Raw genomic sequence first — 17,397 nt, forward strand, 5'->3', positions numbered from 1 at the left:
GGTCCATTTAGCTTAGAGATCAAAGTTGGTCGCTAATTAGCGACCAACTTTGGTCCCTAAATAAAAAGGACCATCAATATAGCTACCAGGCACTTTTGGTCGCATTTTGGTCACTATTTAGCCAAAAAGCGACCAAAGTTGATCGCTTTTTGCGGTCTCTTTTTCCCAGAATTCTAGTAGTGTTTGCTACATCAGTGATTGCAGCACTAATATACAAGATATGGTGGGCTAGAAATGAAGCGCTATGGAATCAAAGTTGACCATCACCAAGAAGCATATGTGTACAAATACAGCAAGAATGTAAGGCTAGAATAGTACCCATGTTAAACAAAAAAATGCAGTAGAAAGGAGAGAGAATGGATAGATAAACTGTATAGGAAATTTTGAAAAATGAGTAAAGGAAAGTATAGGAATGATATAGAAAGATAGAGGCAAATACGGGGAATGAGGGGAAAATTGTAAAGAGCTTTGTTTATTTGTGAATTAAATCTTTCTGTTTCACCAAAAAAAAAAAAAATTGAAATTTACGGAAAGTACATATATCGTTGACTCAAAGTTATTGAAACTGTCTTGATCTGTATCTGCTTTTATAATTTGAAGCATGGCCAACTGGAATGGAATTTTCTCCCCGCTTACTTACAGATTTCAATCTATTAATAAAATAATTTGCAAATCAATCTCCAGATTTCATGTAATATTTTAAACTTTATATTCCTAGATATTGATACACACACGTACTATAGACTAGTATATCCAAAAGACATGCACAAAATATAAAAACCGGAAACACAAATACGAATGCCACCCATAAACAGAAACAACAAAGGAACTAAAGCAATAACAATTTAAGTTGATGCAGCAAGCTCTTCAATTATTTGGCAGATCCAAATGCTAGTAGCTGCAGCTCTTGCTCAAAAACTAACATATTGTCTTTGTCTTTCAAGTATACCCATGCGTCTACTCCGCCACTATCTCTTGAATCCATCAATATAACAGTACCTACGCCAAAAGATCGAATTAAGCTTACCCATGAAGGTTTTCCCCAGCCAAAATCAACATCGTAAAATTGGTAGCTACACAAACTAATAGTATGTATATCTATCTCGCCTCGGGAACATGCTGCAAAGAACTCTGCGCTGTCATAGGGAATAGCCAATATTGCCTCATCTCGACTCTGTTTATAATCCATATATGTGGAACTTATTTCTGATAATACTCTTCTTATACAAGTGGCCAAAGTGGGCAAGTCAGAGCCATCATTCTAGCCTTTACATGCTGTGGCAGGTGTAACAACGTTTCCTACACAATGGTTTGGCAGTGGAGGGACAAGACGCTTTCGTATATTTACGTTGTGCACCAATTTGGATAACCTTGTCTCGTTCCCTGAAGCGACCATGGCACATTTCCATATCACAGCTGATACAACTTCAACGCGAGTAGGCATTTGTACAGAATCACTGACAACCTTAGCCTTGAGGGATGTTATAGTAGAAGCATCAAAGGCAATAAATTTAGCGACAAGTTTCTTATCAAAAAGATCTTTGGGTACGTCAAATTTCATAGGCTTGGATTGAACATGGGGAATTTTGCAGCCGCAACGAATTCTGGCACAACGACTTCAATGTTACCTCGAGCAATTGTTGACCAGGCATTGATGAGAGTGCACAATGTGGCACAATCAGCAACTTTGTGAGAAGCACGTATACCAATAGCCATACCTCCGCACTCAAAAATAGTGACTTGAACAAGTAGGGGATATAAGGCTGAATCAGGCATCAATGATCCCTCTTCTACAGTAGTTGGGAGGAACTTTTGGTTGACATATGCAGGCTTTCTAAGAACATTTTCCAATCGATAGTTATGAGCAAAAGCCTCGTAAAAAGGTACTCCATCGTCGTTGCATTCAACTGAGTTATCCTTAATTCGCGCCAGCAAAAGGGTAAAACAAGAATTTCAGACAAAGATTTCTTCAAAAGGAGTAATCTTGATGATTCGACGCTATGTAAGGGAGGAGGATAGAAGAGATCTAAGGGAACAGACATGTCTACAGCCATTTGGTCCAGAAGAGAAAATTCGAAGCATCTAAGGTGATTGGGAGTAGGAGAAAGAGGTTTAACGAGCTCCACAGAAACTATCTCAATCTTTCCTTCCATGGCTAATTACTTTAGTTAAATTTCTGGTTATTTTTGTCTGTTAGGTCGTTGCACTCAATTATACAAACATTAAGTACTTTCATCTGCTTATATATTATAGTGATGTATCAAGTGTTTGTTTTTCTCTCTATTAGTCTACGGGAGATGGTGCACCATTATGATGTTCTTTTTATCTTTTAATACTCTCTCTAGTCCCCACTTTAAGCGATATTTTGGCTTTTTTCGTAGTCCACAATATTTGTTTTTTTCAGATATCAAGAAGAAATTAATTTCTTTTTTCCAAAGTTATCTTTGGAATAAAAAGCGTATGAGTAGTTTGTTATATTTTCAATGAGCAAATTAAGGTTAATATGGTCAATTTCATTGTTAATTAATGTTAAAAGGGAAATTTGGTTAATATGTGTGAAAAGAGCCAAAAAAAATAATTTAAAATGGACCGGAGCCCGGAGGGAGTAATAAATCAAAACTTTAATTTTTCCTTAGTGTCTCTGGACCAGGCCGGCTCAATGTGTTGAGTAGTAAGGCTTGTGCCTTAGGCCCCCAAATTTTAGGGCCCTTTTTTAAAAAAGTAATAAGTTTATAGGTATTTAAAAAATATATTTAGTACTTTTAATACAAAAGTAGAGTTTTTAATATAAAAAGAAAGAAAATTCTTTAGATACATAAATAAAGTAATAATTTGACTTAATTAAACATGGGTAGATGAATAGCTTTCCCAACATTTCAATTTTTCACTTCTTACTCCTTCATTAGATAACGTGTAAAAAATTTACTCTTCCTTTCTTTGTCCAAGTCAATCTTTCTTTTCCCGATCTCTTCGTATTTCAAAAACCCTACATATTTTCTATCTTTCTCTTTAATATTCTTACTCACCTTCTTTCTCCAAGAAATTTAAGCTTCCAATAATTCTATACTTCTATTCCTCTATAAAATCTTATCTAAAATTAACAATATCTCAAGAAAGATCATATGAGTTGGCTATATTATCAATTAAAAATGACTTATTAGGGAAAATCGACTATTGAAAGATTATTAACATTTTGTATCTCAGAAAGCTAGAAAAATAGACTTTAAATAAAACCATATCGTATAACTTTCTTTTAAAAATTTAAATCTCATATTAAATTTTAGTTTTACGCCTCGTATATACTTGAGCCGCCCTGACGTTTTTAAAAAGAGCTGTGTCTTGTGGATATATGTATATAAATATAAAGTGAGAGACATGAAATATACGTTGATTAAATAATCAGCATAGAAGTATAAGATTTAATTAATATTCTGCTGATGGATTAACCAACAATCTGATCTGTAGATTTAGATTTGCTATTTATTTAATTCACATCAGCTTCTAGCATTCTCTTTGTCGTTCTTATTTACTCTGATTATTTTAGAAGAAGCTCTCCGCTACTTCTCCACAACCTGAAGATAAAATATGTATAATTCTTTGAGTGTTTTATCAAAAAAGAGCAAAACTGAAAGTGAGACGTGTAGAGAACTTCTCAATCGTTGACTCAAAATTATTGAAATTGTATCGATCTGTATTATGGCTGTCCAACGGGACGGGACGGCGCGTCCAGGTCCCGGCCCGTCCCGATTTCGTCCCGCGTCCCGTCCCGTCCCGTCCCACTTTATTTTAAGAGGGATGGGTCAATGTTAAACGGGACAACCATTTCGTCCCGTCTCATTTCGTCCCGTTTCGTCTCGTCCCGCTTGTCCCGTCCCATCCCATTCCGTCTCGTCCCATCTGTCCTGCCTGTCCCGCGAGTTTTTATAGTATATTTGTGGAATTTTTGTTGTATTTGGTAAGTATAAAACAAATTCAACTTATGCACCGGCCATTAATGAAATGATTGCAAAATTTAAAATGTATTTTTTCTCTATTCCCCAAGTTTATTTAATTTCTACAATACTTAAACCATATTTAAAAATAAGAGGTACAAAGGGACTTGTTCGAAATATATCAAAATTTAGCAATTCAAGAAAATGAACAACCATCTCTCGAAGACTTCCAAGCTAACATATATTCTTGTGCTAGAATCTAGATCAATGTTTGATAAATATAAATCTATGGAAATAACAGGTGGTGAAACTGCTCCTTCTACTTCTAAGTCTAGAGTAGAAGTTCTATAGGAAAATATGAATTATATAACATGTTTTGATTCCTCTATTGATGATGAACTTGATTCTTAGCATCGTAGAATGCTTTTAGCGCAACAATATTTTAAATCGGAGATCATAGAGGCCTAATTCAAACAGAAACCTTCCTAGAAGATGGCTGTGTAGAATAGGTGCTCTTCAAAAGAATTATATTCGTATGTGAGATTTTAAAGTTCTATTAATAAAATAACAGGCTCTAAGCGTTGAATTTTTTTTTATGAATTGTCTTAGTTACTTAATACCTTGAAATTATATTAAAAAAATTATAACTCTATTTTAAATTTACAATTACTAGAATATTTCATTACAAGTCTATTGTTTTAATATTTTATAATTCTTTACTTAGTTTTCTAATTTTCTTTTTAACATTTAAGTTTATTAAATAAGTCAAAAAAACTAGCCATTGTAAACTTTTAAAACTTAGTCATTTTCAAAAAATTAGACGTTTTTTTTATTAAAAAAAACTACACTTAAGACTCGCGAACCCGTCCCGTCCCGTCTCATTCCGTCCCATCCCATCCTGTTTGTTAGCGGGATGGAATGGGCCGACCGTTTCATCCCGTTTGTCCCGTCCCGTTTCGTCCCGTCCCGCTACCATCCCGCTTAAATGTCGTCCCGTGCCGTCCCGTTAATTTGGTCACATTCCGTCCCGTTGGACAGCCATAATCTGTATCCCCTTTCATTATTTAAATCATGGCCCAACTGGAATGGATTTTTTCCCGATTACTTAAAGATATCAATCTATTAATCAAAAAATTAGTAATCTCCGGCTCAAAAAGATTATGTGAATCTTCTTCGTTTCGGTATGCACACACTTGAATAATATAATGGATTAACAGATCGCATATCTCCAGTAGAGGTTCAAAATAGAGTAATAAGCACGACATTAGAGCAAATATTTAGATGAATCCCTATTCATCAGAATACGCATTCTAGCCGTAGATAGTGTTGTGGAAGCCAAATGTATATAGTGTGAATGAGTCACAACTACTATTTCAAAAATTATGACAGCCGCCAAATAATAAATAAGATAATAAAGCAACAATAAAATGAACACCAGAATTTACGAGATTCAGCTAATTTTGCCTACTTCCTCGGACACAACCAATATTTTATTCCACTCCAAAAATACAAGTGAAATAATACTAAAGTGAGAAGATACAAATGCCTTAAGAAGATAAGAAAGCAAATGAGATGTGTGTTTAAATCCTAAACATTAGGCCTCTTTTTATAGGGAAAACATCCCAACCAAATATGTCACCCACCGATGTGGGACTTTTGACATTTTCAACAAATCTCCACCTTGGCAAAATTCCACATCTTCAATTTTCTCCCAATAAAAATTTTTGGTTGTGTCTTCATCTTCAATCTTCAGTGTTCAACAATGTTGATCAAATCCAAACAATGTTGAAACTTGACCGCAGTCATCACCTTTGTCAGCATATCAGCAGGATTCTCCGTAGTATGAATTTTCTTCATCGTGACTCCACCTTCTTCTATGATTTCTCGTACGAAATGATACCGAACATCAATGTGCTTTGTCCTGGCATGATAAACTTGGTTCTTCGCTAATGAATATCACTTTGACTATCACAAAAAATTGTGATACTTTTTTTTTCCAATACCAAGCTCCTTTAGCAATCCCTGAAGTCAAATTGCTTCCTTCACAGCTTCTGTAATAGTCATGTACTCTGTCTCTATTGTAGACAAAGCAACTGTTGACTGCAAAGTAGACTTCCAACTAACTGGTGCCTTTGAAAAAGTAAACACATAACCAGTAGTTGATCTTCATTTGTCCAGATCACCCGCAAAATCTGAGTCACAATATCCAACTACAGATTGATTGCCTTCCTGCTCAAAAACTAACCCAACATCTACAGTATTATGAATATACCGTAGAATCCACTTTACAGCTTGTCAATGCTCCTTTCCTAGATTATGCATATATCTGCTAATAACTCCAACAGCTTGTGAAATGTCAGATCTCGTACAGACCATTGCATACATCAAGCTACCAACAACATTTACGTATGGTACCCTTGACACATACTCTTGTTCAGCTTCATCTTTTGGCGACATAGTAGTACTCTTTTCAAATATTCTTTCTAAGATAAACTGAGTTTCTTTGAACGTCTATCTCTTATTATCTCCATGCCAAGAATTTTCTTTACCTCACCCAGATCCTTCATCTCGAACTCCTTCTTTAGTTGAATCTTCAGCTTATCAATTTCTTTCGAATTCTTGGAAGCTATTAACATATCATCAACATATAGGAGAAGATATATAAAGGAACCATCTTTAAGCTTGCGCAAATACACACAATGATCGTATTTGCTTTTCTTGTACCCTTGCCGCAACATAAACTTGTCAAATCGTTTGTACCGTTGTCTAGAAGATTGTTTCAATCCGTATAACGATTTTTCAAGTTTGCACACCATATTTTCCTTTCCAGCAACTTTGAATCCTTTTGGCTGAGTCATGTAGATTTCCTCCTCCAAGTTTCCATGTAAAAACGCAGTTTTTACGTCCATCTGAACTAGTTCCAAATCCAACTGTGCTACCAAAGCCAATATAATTTTAGTAGAGGAATGTTTTACAACTGGAGAGAACACTTCATTGTGATAAATTCCCTCCTTTTGAGCATATCCTTTGGCCACCAATCTTGCTTTGTAGCGAACATCTTCTTGGTTAGGAAATCCTTCTTTCTTTGCAAATACCCATTTGCACCCAATTGCTTTCTTTCCCTTCGGGAGATTGGCCAATCTCCATGTATGATTCTGATGAAGGGACTGTATTTCATCATTCATGGCAATCCTCCACTTATCTTCTTCTGAACTTTGGACAGCATCTTTATAAGTGGTAGGAACATCATCGGCTACAATTGAGGTGGCACAAGCAATCGTCTCTATAAGACGAACATGTTTTGTTATTGTCCTTTTTGGTCTGCTGGTTGCTATTGATTCAAGTTGTTGTTGAGGTTCCTGAGTTGGAATCTCCCTCTCTACTGGCTCTTCTTCCAAAGGATAATCTTCATGTGTTTCCTCCTCTGCTTCTTGTGTAGGAAAAATAAATTTTCCCTCAAACTCCACCTGCTTATAAGCACCCTCATTTTGTTTGGTATCTTTTGTTACCTTATTTACCATAGCAGATTCATCAAAGATAACATCCTTACTGAATATTACTTTCTTTGTCATAGGACACCATAAACGATATCCTTTGACTCCAGAAGTAATCCCTATAAAAATAGCCTTCTTTGCTCTTGGATCCAAATTTGACTCTGTCACATGATAATATGCGGCTGAGCCAAACACGTACAAAGAGTCATAATCTACAGCAGGTTTTCCATACCATTTTTCAAATGGTGTCTTGCCATCAATAGTAGTAGATGGTAGACGATTAATGAGGTGACATGTATATGTAACTGCCTCAGCCCAAAATTCTTTGCCCAAGCCAGCATTGGACAACATACACCGTACCTTTTCCAGCAAGGTCCGGTTCATATTTTCTGTCACTCCATTCTGTTGTGGTGTATGTCTGACAGTGAAGTGTCGGACGATGCCATCATTTTCACAGACCTTATTAAAATGATCATTTTTGTATTCACCTCAATTGTCTGTGCGAACACACTTGATCCTCTGTTTGATTCTCCACAATCATTTTCCATTTGAGAAAAATTTCCAAAACTTCATCTTTGCTCTTCATTGTATACACCCACACTCTTCGGGAAAAATCATCAATAAAGATTACAAAATAGTGTTTCCCACCCAATGAAGGTGTTTTGGAAAGACCCCAAACATCAAAGTGTACATAATCTAAAATGCCTTTAGTATTATGGATCGCTGTACCAAATTTAACCCTTGTCTATTTCCCTTTGACATAATGCTCGCAAAACTCCAAGTTGCAAGCCTTTACTCCTTTTAACAATCCTTGATCTGATAAAGTTTTCAAGAATTTTCCTCCAGCATATCCCAAGTGCATGTGCCATAGCCTGGTTGCTTCTGCCTCTTTTTCGTTACTGGATGTTACTGTCATTGTCCCAATAACTGTACTACCGCGATAATGGTACATGTTATTGTTCTTCTGATTGGCCTTCATTACCACTAGTGCACCAGAGCATACTCTCATCACTCCATTTTCTGCAATGATTTTGAACCCTTTTGATTTTAGGGCTCCCACAGAGATGAGATTTTTCTTCAAACCTTGTACATATCGAACATTTGTTAATGTTCTGATCATTCCATCATGGTTCCTTAATCGTATTAAACCAATGCCATATGAGGTAAGAGGGTTGTTATCCGCTGTGTAGACGACTCCATATTCTCCTTCTTGAAAATCCACGAACCAGTCTCTGTTGGGACACATATGATAGCTACAAGCCGAGTCCATCAATCATATGTCTGATAATGTTGATGGCTCTATTGTAACTAATGAGAAGTCTGAATCATCACCATCAGCTATATTTGAATCCATAATGATCTTTCCATTATTATGTTTGGCCTTATTCTTCAACTTCGGATAGTCTTTCTTCCAGTGTCCCTTTTCTCGACAAAAGGCACATTCATCTTTGCTGGGTCTAGATCTTGACTTGGATCTTCCTTTCTTTGTCCTCGTTTGATTTTGAGGACGACCCCTCACAACCAGTGTTTCTCCTTCTCCGCCCTTCTATTTTTCTCTCATTCTTTGTTCATAGCTGTACAAAGCCGAACAAACTTCTCTAAGAGAAATTTCGTCATTTCCATGGAGTAGAGTAGTTTCAAGATGCTCGTACTCATCGGGAAGTGACCCCAACAACATCAAGGCCAAGTCACCATCATCAAAAGTTGCACCATGGTACAAGCGATTTGACAAGTTTATGTTGCGGCAAGGGTACGAGAGAAGCAAATACGATCATTGTGTGTATTTGCGCAAGCTTGAAGATGGTTCCTTTGTATATCTTCTCCTATATGTTGATGATATGTTCAAAGCTTCCAAGAATTCGAAAGAAATTGATAAGTTGAAGATTCAACTAAAGAAGGAGTTCGAGATGAAGGATCTGGGTGAGGCAAAGAAAACTTTTGGCATGGAGATAATAAGAGATAGACGTTCAAAGAAACTTTATTTATCTCAAAAGAAATATTTGAAAAGAGTACTATAACGTTTTGGCATAGATGAGAAGACTAAGCCAGTTAGTACTCCACTTGCTCACCATTTTAAGCTAAGTACTACTATGTCGCCAAAAGATGAAGCTGAACAGGAGTATATGTCAAGGGTACCATACGTAAATGTTGTTGGTAGCTTGATGTATGCAATGGTCTGTACGAGACCTGACATTTCACAAGCTGTTGGAGTTATTAGAAGATATATGCATAATCCAGGAAAGGAGCATTGGCAAGCTGTGAAGTGGATTCTATGGTATATTCATAATATTGTAGATGTTGGGTTAATTTTTTAGCAGGAAGGCAATCAATCTCTAGTTGGATATTGTGAATCAGATTTTGCGGGTGATCTTGACAAAAGAAAATCAACTACTGGTTATGTGTTTACTTTTGCAAAGGCACCAGTTAGTTGGAAGTCTATTTTGCAGTCAACAGTTGCTTTGTCTACAACAGAGGCAGAGTACATGGCTATTACAGAGGCTGTGAAGGAGGCAATTTGGCTTCAGGGGTTGCTAAAAGAGCTTGACATTGGACAAAAAAGTATCACAATTTTTTATGATAGTTAAAGTGCTATTCTTTTTCAGCGAAGAACCAAGTTTATCATGCAAGGACGAAGTACATTGATGTTCGGTATCATTTCGTACGAGAAATCATAGAAGAAGGTGGAGTCACAGTGAAGAAAATTCATACTACGGAGAATCCTGCTGATATGCTGACAAAGGTGGTGACTACGGTCAAGTTTCAACATTGTTTGGATTTGATCAACATTGTTGAACACTGAAGATTGAAGACGAAGATACAACCAAAATTTGTTATAGAGAGAAAAGTGAAGATGTGGAATTTTGCCAAGGTGGAGATTTGTTGAATTTGTCAAATCCCACATCGGTGGTTTAGCCTTTTGGTAGGGAATATTTCTCTATAAAAGGAGGCCTAATGTTTGGGATTTAAACACACAATATACATTTGGCTTCCGCAAAAATTGTTGCAAATATGTGACCAACTTATTAAAATTGGTGATATGTTCATTGATCGTGGTACCAGGAACATAGGTGAAGCGAAACAGTCTCTTCTTCATGTACAATTTATTTTGACTGTTTTTCTTCAAAATTTTATCCTCCGATGCTTTCCATAATTTACTTGCAGAAGTTTCCTTCGTGTATGGATATTTCTGCTCTCTAGCAAGGTAGGATCGAATGGTATCGCAAGCAACACGGTTGATAATTCTCCAATCTTCTTCTCCAATAACATCTGGTCTCTTTTCTTCAATAGCAAGATCTAGCCCTTGTTGAAAAAGGACATCTAGAACCTCGCCTTGCCACATCCCAAAATGTCTGACCCGTCAAAAATTTCTACCGCAAATTTCGCATTTGACACAATTCTTGTCATAAGCGATGATGCCAATGATGACATATTATTGACACTTGATGTAGATTCTTCTTGTTTATTATCTCCCATTTTTGACACAAATATTATTTAATAGTTGACGACTCAAATCAAGATTATTTCCTTTCTTGTGTGGAAGATCAGACTAAGCTGCAGCCATAGAGCATACTCAGATAGAATCTTGACTCGGTTACCAAGATAAATTTTTTCTGATATGGAAGATCAGACTATGCTGCAACCACAGAGCATACTTAGACAGTACCTTGGCTCTGATACCAATTGTTGCGGAAGCCAAATGTATATAGTGTGAATGAGTCACAACTACTATACCAAAAATTATGACAGCCACCAAATAATAAATAAGATAATAAAGCAACAATAAAATGAATACCAGAATTTACGAGATTCGGCCAATTTTGCCTACTTCCTCGGACACAACCAATATTTTATTCCACTCCAAAAATACAAGTGAAATAATACTAAAGAGAGAAGATACAAATGCCTTAAGAAGATAAGAAGGCAAATGAGAGGTGTGTTTAAATCCTAAACATTAGGCCTCCTTTTATAGGAAAAAAATCTCAACCAAATATGTCACCCACCGATGTGGGACTTTTGACATTTTCAACAGATAGCACATACTCTATAAAGTTTGAGTTGTCATAAAATAATAAATGAAAATCACACGGTAACATGAATATGTATCTCCCGTTGACTACAAGTTAATAATAATGGGAGGCCGGCAATTATAGAGGTGAGTCTAACCTTTAAGATTTTTAATATTAAATTATTATATTTTTAAAGTTATGAGTTCATATCTTCTATTTGTTGCAACTGTAATAAATTTTATATGTAAATTGTACTCTGCGACGAAATTATTGGGATCAATTGAATCCGGTATCGAAGGGCCGGATCCGCCCCTGCCGGCAAACTATCACGGGGTATCTTCAAAACCACGTAATTAATAAAGCCATGATCAGTTCAGTTCTTAAATGATTTGTATTGATTTGACCATCGTAGAAGCCGACAACCAAATTTGCTTTTCTGTTTTTAAAGACGCCGTATATACCTTCTTTGTCATGGCCTAAGTGGAGGGAATGCCATTTGATGTGAATAGTTTGAGAAGGATATTTAACTATCTAGATTAATCAAATAATTTACTTTGTAATTTCCAGCTCAAAAAGATTATGTGAATCTTCTATGTTTCGCGTCTTAGAGTTTGCAGATCTCTAGGAGATGCCCTGCAGGTTCCAATAATAGCACAAATTTGGAGTGACAAATCCCTATTCATAAGAATACGCATTCCATCCGTGGATAGCACACGATACAGTTTGACTTCTCATTAAAAATAGGCCAAATACATTTGAACACCTACTAAGAGCCTATTTGGCCAAGTTGTTTTTCTCCCCGCTTACTTAAAGGTTTAAATTGATTAATCAAATAATTTGTAATCTCCAGCTCAAAAAGATTATGTGAATCTTCTTCTTTTCGTGTGCACACACTAAAAGAATTAATAATGGGTTAAAGTCCACATATCTCCAGAAGTGCTCTGAAGGTTCAAAATAGAGTAATAAGCACGACATTAGAGCAAATATTTTGATGAATCCCTATTCATCAGAATACATATTCCAGCAGTTGATAGCACATATTCTATACAGTTTGAGTTGTCATTAAAAATAAGAAATGAAAATTACATGGTAACATGACATGCATATCTCGTTGACAACAAGTTAAAAGCAAATTTCACTTGAATTTTTACATGACATGGCACTCCAGAATAAATAAATAAATAACATTTGGAATTAATCTCCAATGATATTATGTTTACTTTTCTTGTTTTGATTTCTTTGTAATAATATTTTAACTCATTATTAATGCAAAAAAATATGATTTGACTATTTCTCCCTTAGTAAAAATACACTCATGTGTTTAGTGAATTTTATAATCACCTTTTAAATTAGTAGAAAATTCGTTGTTACAGCTTCAAACAATTCAATATCAAACACAAAATTACAAGTTTGATATGTCTCATGCCTTTGAATTGTTACAAAATAATCAAAACAAAAAAATAAGCATAATTTCGTAAACTACAAAGGAGATTAGTGTTACAAAGAGAAAACATAGGGAAGGTCTCTAAAATTAAACCGTTTATACTATAGTTTATTAAGCTAACCAACTATCTTGGAGTGTCATGTCATAATTTTTGATATAAAATATAAAACTTGAGGTGGGATTTATTTTTAGTTAACTTAGTTAAACTTAGATGACTTTTATGTGACAAAAAAGAAGTGACTTTTGTGTGATAAACTTTAGGTTGAATGAGTTGTGTGATAAAAAATAGAAAAATAATTTTTGTATTACAAACTCGAAGTTGAATAACCACACGTGACAACCCAATCTGCTTTGCTGTTTCTAGTGACGCCGCCGTTGATACCTTCTTTGTCTTTTGATGAAGCTCCATTAATATTAAGCTTATAATTACCTAAACGAAGGGAATGTCATTTGATGTGAATGGTTTGAGTTATGCAATGACAACCAAGACTCTACTGGGAATTTTATAAATAAAAAAAAATGTGAATGGTTTGAGAAGCATATCATATTTAATCACTTCCTTGCTAGTAAGGATATTTATCGTTGCTAGGTGATTGAAGAAGTTATTGTTGTAATTACTGATTATTGTTCCTGTTAAGCCAAAGGTTCCTTATGCTAAAGGAGAATAGGTCAGTTCCTTCGACCCGAATTGAATACTGGGCCACTCAACACTCGTTGAAGATAAAAGTACATCGAACCCATATGAAGTTTTACCATGAGGATTGGATTCATTGAGCAAATATAAGTTTAATCAAGATTTGCTTCTCCGTAGGTATACATCCAAACCTCTTTATAGCAGCCTTATTTATTTACGATTTTTTTTATTGTTATAACGAAGTGCTATTATAAAGAACATATATTATAGCATAGCATGAAAATTGATTCCAACGAAAACTTGACTTTTATAGTGAATGATTGCTATGTAATACTATTGTTATAGAGAGATCTGGCTCTATATTGTATGCCTTGGTTAGAGGGTGGTGACTCTAATTGTATCTCGTTACACTACGCTAAAAAAGGTCCAATATTGATAACGACAAATGAATTGAAACGAAAACTTGAACAATTGCACAACTTTCCCAAAATACAAGAAAAATAAAAACACACTTAGTATTGTATGAAGATCACATAGAGAAATATGGCGCTAGACTTATTGAGTTACTAAACTAGTGGAGAAGCAAACTCTAGGAGCTCTTTGTTACTCTCAAATATTAACATATCAGCTTCTCTCAAAGTGATTAGCACATTTATCCCGTCTCCATTTGGAGAATCCAAGAAAATGAAGTTGTTCTTCATCGGATTTCTTGCAAGTGTCACTCTTATGGGCTCACCCCATCCAAAATCAATCTTATATACTCCTAAATTGCACAAGCTGCTGCACATATAAAAATCAAATTTGGTACTCTTCTCTGATTTGTTTGCACGCTCTTTGACATTTTCAAGTACATGTGAGGCTAGCGTATTTGGATCCTTCGACTTGTCTTGAAGATATTGTTTAGCGTTTCGTAGTTGAGCAACGAAGTGGGGCAATTCTATTTCATCTTCCGTCGATGCTATTGATCCAAAGAAATAACAAGCATTTCCAATGGTGTTCCGAGACAATGGTGGGCGAAAACTCATTAAATGGGACAATATAGATGGTTGGAACATGCCGAAATTCGCCATTGATACTGCCGCTCCAAATTTATGAAGCAGTGCTGTGGCAACTTCAACGCGAGTTGGATTCTGCACTTGTGAATTCGTTGAAACAATATCCTTGAGTCTGCCCAAACTAGAGGATGAGAAATGGTACATTCTAGATACGCATCGTTGAGGTTCACGCACAATATCGCGTAGAACTGGAGGATCATCCATTAGTGGGAAGAAAGAATAAGCATCAAATTGAGTAGATGGTTTGAAATCCGACTCATGTCGAGCTGTAGCAGCCCAATCATTAAGGAATTTACAAAGACTATATCCATCAGCAATCTTGTGTGATAGGCATACACTGACTGCTATTCCACCACAATCGAAATGGCTTAATTGGACCACCAATAAACTTCCGTTTGAGTAACTACTCCAAGGCAAATATTGTGGGAAGACAACATCAGTAACATCATTGTACGCGTGATCGAGAATTTCAGACATTGGACAACTGATTCGCACATTGAGAAACTCAGCACCTGTGTCGTTGCAGTCGACATATTTATTATCCATGATTATTCCGGCAAAGGGATAATAAGAGGACAATACTCTTGAAAGGGAGTTTTCAAGAATCTGGCTTATGTTATTTTCAGGTTTGGAGTAGAAGGCGGCAACTGGAACATATGCAGAACTAGCTATATGATCAATGAAAGAAAGATTGTGACGACTAATATCGGTGGGGGAGGAGGGCTTGATCATTTTTCTGGAAAGAATCATTGATTCAACCATATCTAATTTATTTCAGTTCTTAATTTGTTTTGTATAAATACAATAGGTCCTTTTTTGAAGAGCCCCTTGCACTTTCCACACTTATGTACAAATCGTTATGTCTTGCTTTTGCTTGGAATTAATTTTTTTAAGTTACATAAGAAAAGAAGGATTTAAGTGAATCCCATATTACGTAATAATTAATTTTTTTCAACGTGATAGTGGCGTAGATGTGTATATTGTTTAAATGAAACAGATCGACAATCTTGATAGCATCATTTATTGTAAGGGAAAGAGTTGCATTAACAAGAAAGAGAGGAGAGGGCGAAGTCAACTTGGAAACTCCAATCTCCATTCACATGGATCATAATTAATGAACTTAATTTTCCTTTACTGCTTATGTTATGATACTATCATCCACTTGAAATTGTCTCTTTATAAATTTGAACATACATATATCTGTGCTTGTATCATAATTACTATTCCCGCCGTTCACTTTTACTTGTCTACTATTTTAAAAATATATTTTCACTTTTACTTATCCATTTCACCTATTCTATCGGAAACAGCCTCTCTACCCTATCGGGTAGGGGTAAGGTCTACGTACACACTATCCTTGTTGTTGTTGTTATCCATTTTAGCAAATCAAGAGAAAGATAATTTTTTTTCCTTGTTTTACCCTTATAACTAACTACTCATTTTTTGGCGTTTTACGGTCATAAAATGAAATTCCGCCCGATTTCAATATTTCGTGTGTTATAGCCTACGCCTTCCACATGGGCCCAGATTCCAATATTTTCAGGCCATCAAAAACGACTTAAGGGATCATAGTCATCGCCCTGTCACGACCGTTCCTCATTTTTTGGCATTTCACGGTCATAAAACTGGAATTCTGCCGGATTCGTAGATTTTCGTGTCCTTTAACCCACGCCTTCCGCATGGACCCGGGACCCTGGACCCGGATCGCCTAAAAAATTTTCAAACCATCAAAAAGGATCTAAGGAACCATAGTCACCGCCCCGCCATGACCGTTCCTCGTTTTGTAGCGTTTTACGGCCATAAAATTGAGATTTCGCCCAATTCCCAAATTTCCATGTGCTATTGCCCACGACTTTCATATGGGCTCGGGTTCCAGGACAGGGATTAACTAAAAAAAAATCTGGGCCATCAAAAAATGACCTAATGAACCATAGTCAACGCCTCGCCATAACTGTTCCTAATTTTTTGGCGTTTTCGATTAATAAAACTGGAATTACGCCTAATTCCCAAATTTTCGTGTGCTATAGCCCACGCCTTCCGCATGGGCCTGGGCCCCCGGACCAAAATCGCCTAAAAAAAATTCGGGCCATCAAAAACGACCTAAGGAACCATAGTCACCGCCCCGCCATGATTGTTCCTCGTTTTTTTGGTGTTTTACAGTCATAAAAATGAAATTCCACCTGATTCCTAGATTTTCGTATTCTATAGCCCACGCGTTCCATATTGGCCAGTGCACCCGGACCAGGATAGCCTAAAGCTTTTCTAAGCCACCAAAATCGACCTAAGGAAACATAGTCACCGCCCCGACATGACCGTTCCTCGCTGTTTGGCATTTTACGACCATAAAACTAGAATTCCGCTCGATTTTATATTTTCTTCTGCTATAGCCTACGCCTTCTGCATAGGCCCAGGCCCCCGGACGCGAATTGCCTAAAAATATTTCGGTCCATAAAACAACTTAAGAAACCATAGTCACCGTCCCACCATGACAGTTCCTCTTTTTTGGCGTTTTACGACAATAAAACTGAAATTCCGCCTGATTCCTAAACTTTTGTGTGCTATAGCCCATCCCTTTCGGTCCCAGACCTGGATCATCAAAAAAAAATTGGGCCATCAAATACGACCTAAGGAACTATAGTCACCGCTCATTTATGATCGTTCCTTATTTTTTGACGTTTTACAGCCATAAAATTAGAATTCCACCAATTTCAAAATTTTCGTGTAGTATAGCCCACCCTTTCCGCATGGGACCAGGCCCCCAGACTCGGATATCCTAAAAAGGTTTCGGGCCATTAAAAAGGACCTAAGGAACTATAGTCAGCACCCCTCAA

At 36.3% G+C, this 17,397-nt stretch overlaps 1 protein-coding gene and 1 pseudogene across 1 annotated transcript; both read right to left on the reverse strand.

Annotated features, from left to right (window-relative positions):
- Positions 1-684: 684 nt before the first annotated feature.
- LOC104243336 (vinorine synthase-like) lies at positions 685-2,198 on the reverse strand (annotated as a pseudogene).
- An 11,728-nt stretch (positions 2,199-13,926) lies between these two features.
- Positions 13,927-15,352, reverse strand: LOC104243317 (acylsugar acyltransferase 3-like). The gene has a single exon (XM_009798499.2). It carries the CDS (start codon positions 15,326-15,328, stop codon positions 14,078-14,080), a length of 1,251 nt encoding a protein of 416 aa, XP_009796801.1. The 5' UTR covers positions 15,329-15,352; the 3' UTR covers positions 13,927-14,077.
- Positions 15,353-17,397: the final 2,045 nt, after the last annotated feature.

Source organism: Nicotiana sylvestris, chromosome 12, assembly GCF_000393655.2.
Source record: "Nicotiana sylvestris chromosome 12, ASM39365v2, whole genome shotgun sequence".
Lineage (NCBI taxonomy): Eukaryota > Viridiplantae > Streptophyta > Magnoliopsida > Solanales > Solanaceae > Nicotiana > Nicotiana sylvestris.

What these genes read in the sequence shown, in the direction of transcription:
- LOC104243317 (XM_009798499.2), bottom strand. Translation starts at nt 15,328, where the DNA reads ATGGTTGAATCAATGATTCTTTCCAGAAAAATGATCAAGCCCTCCTCC.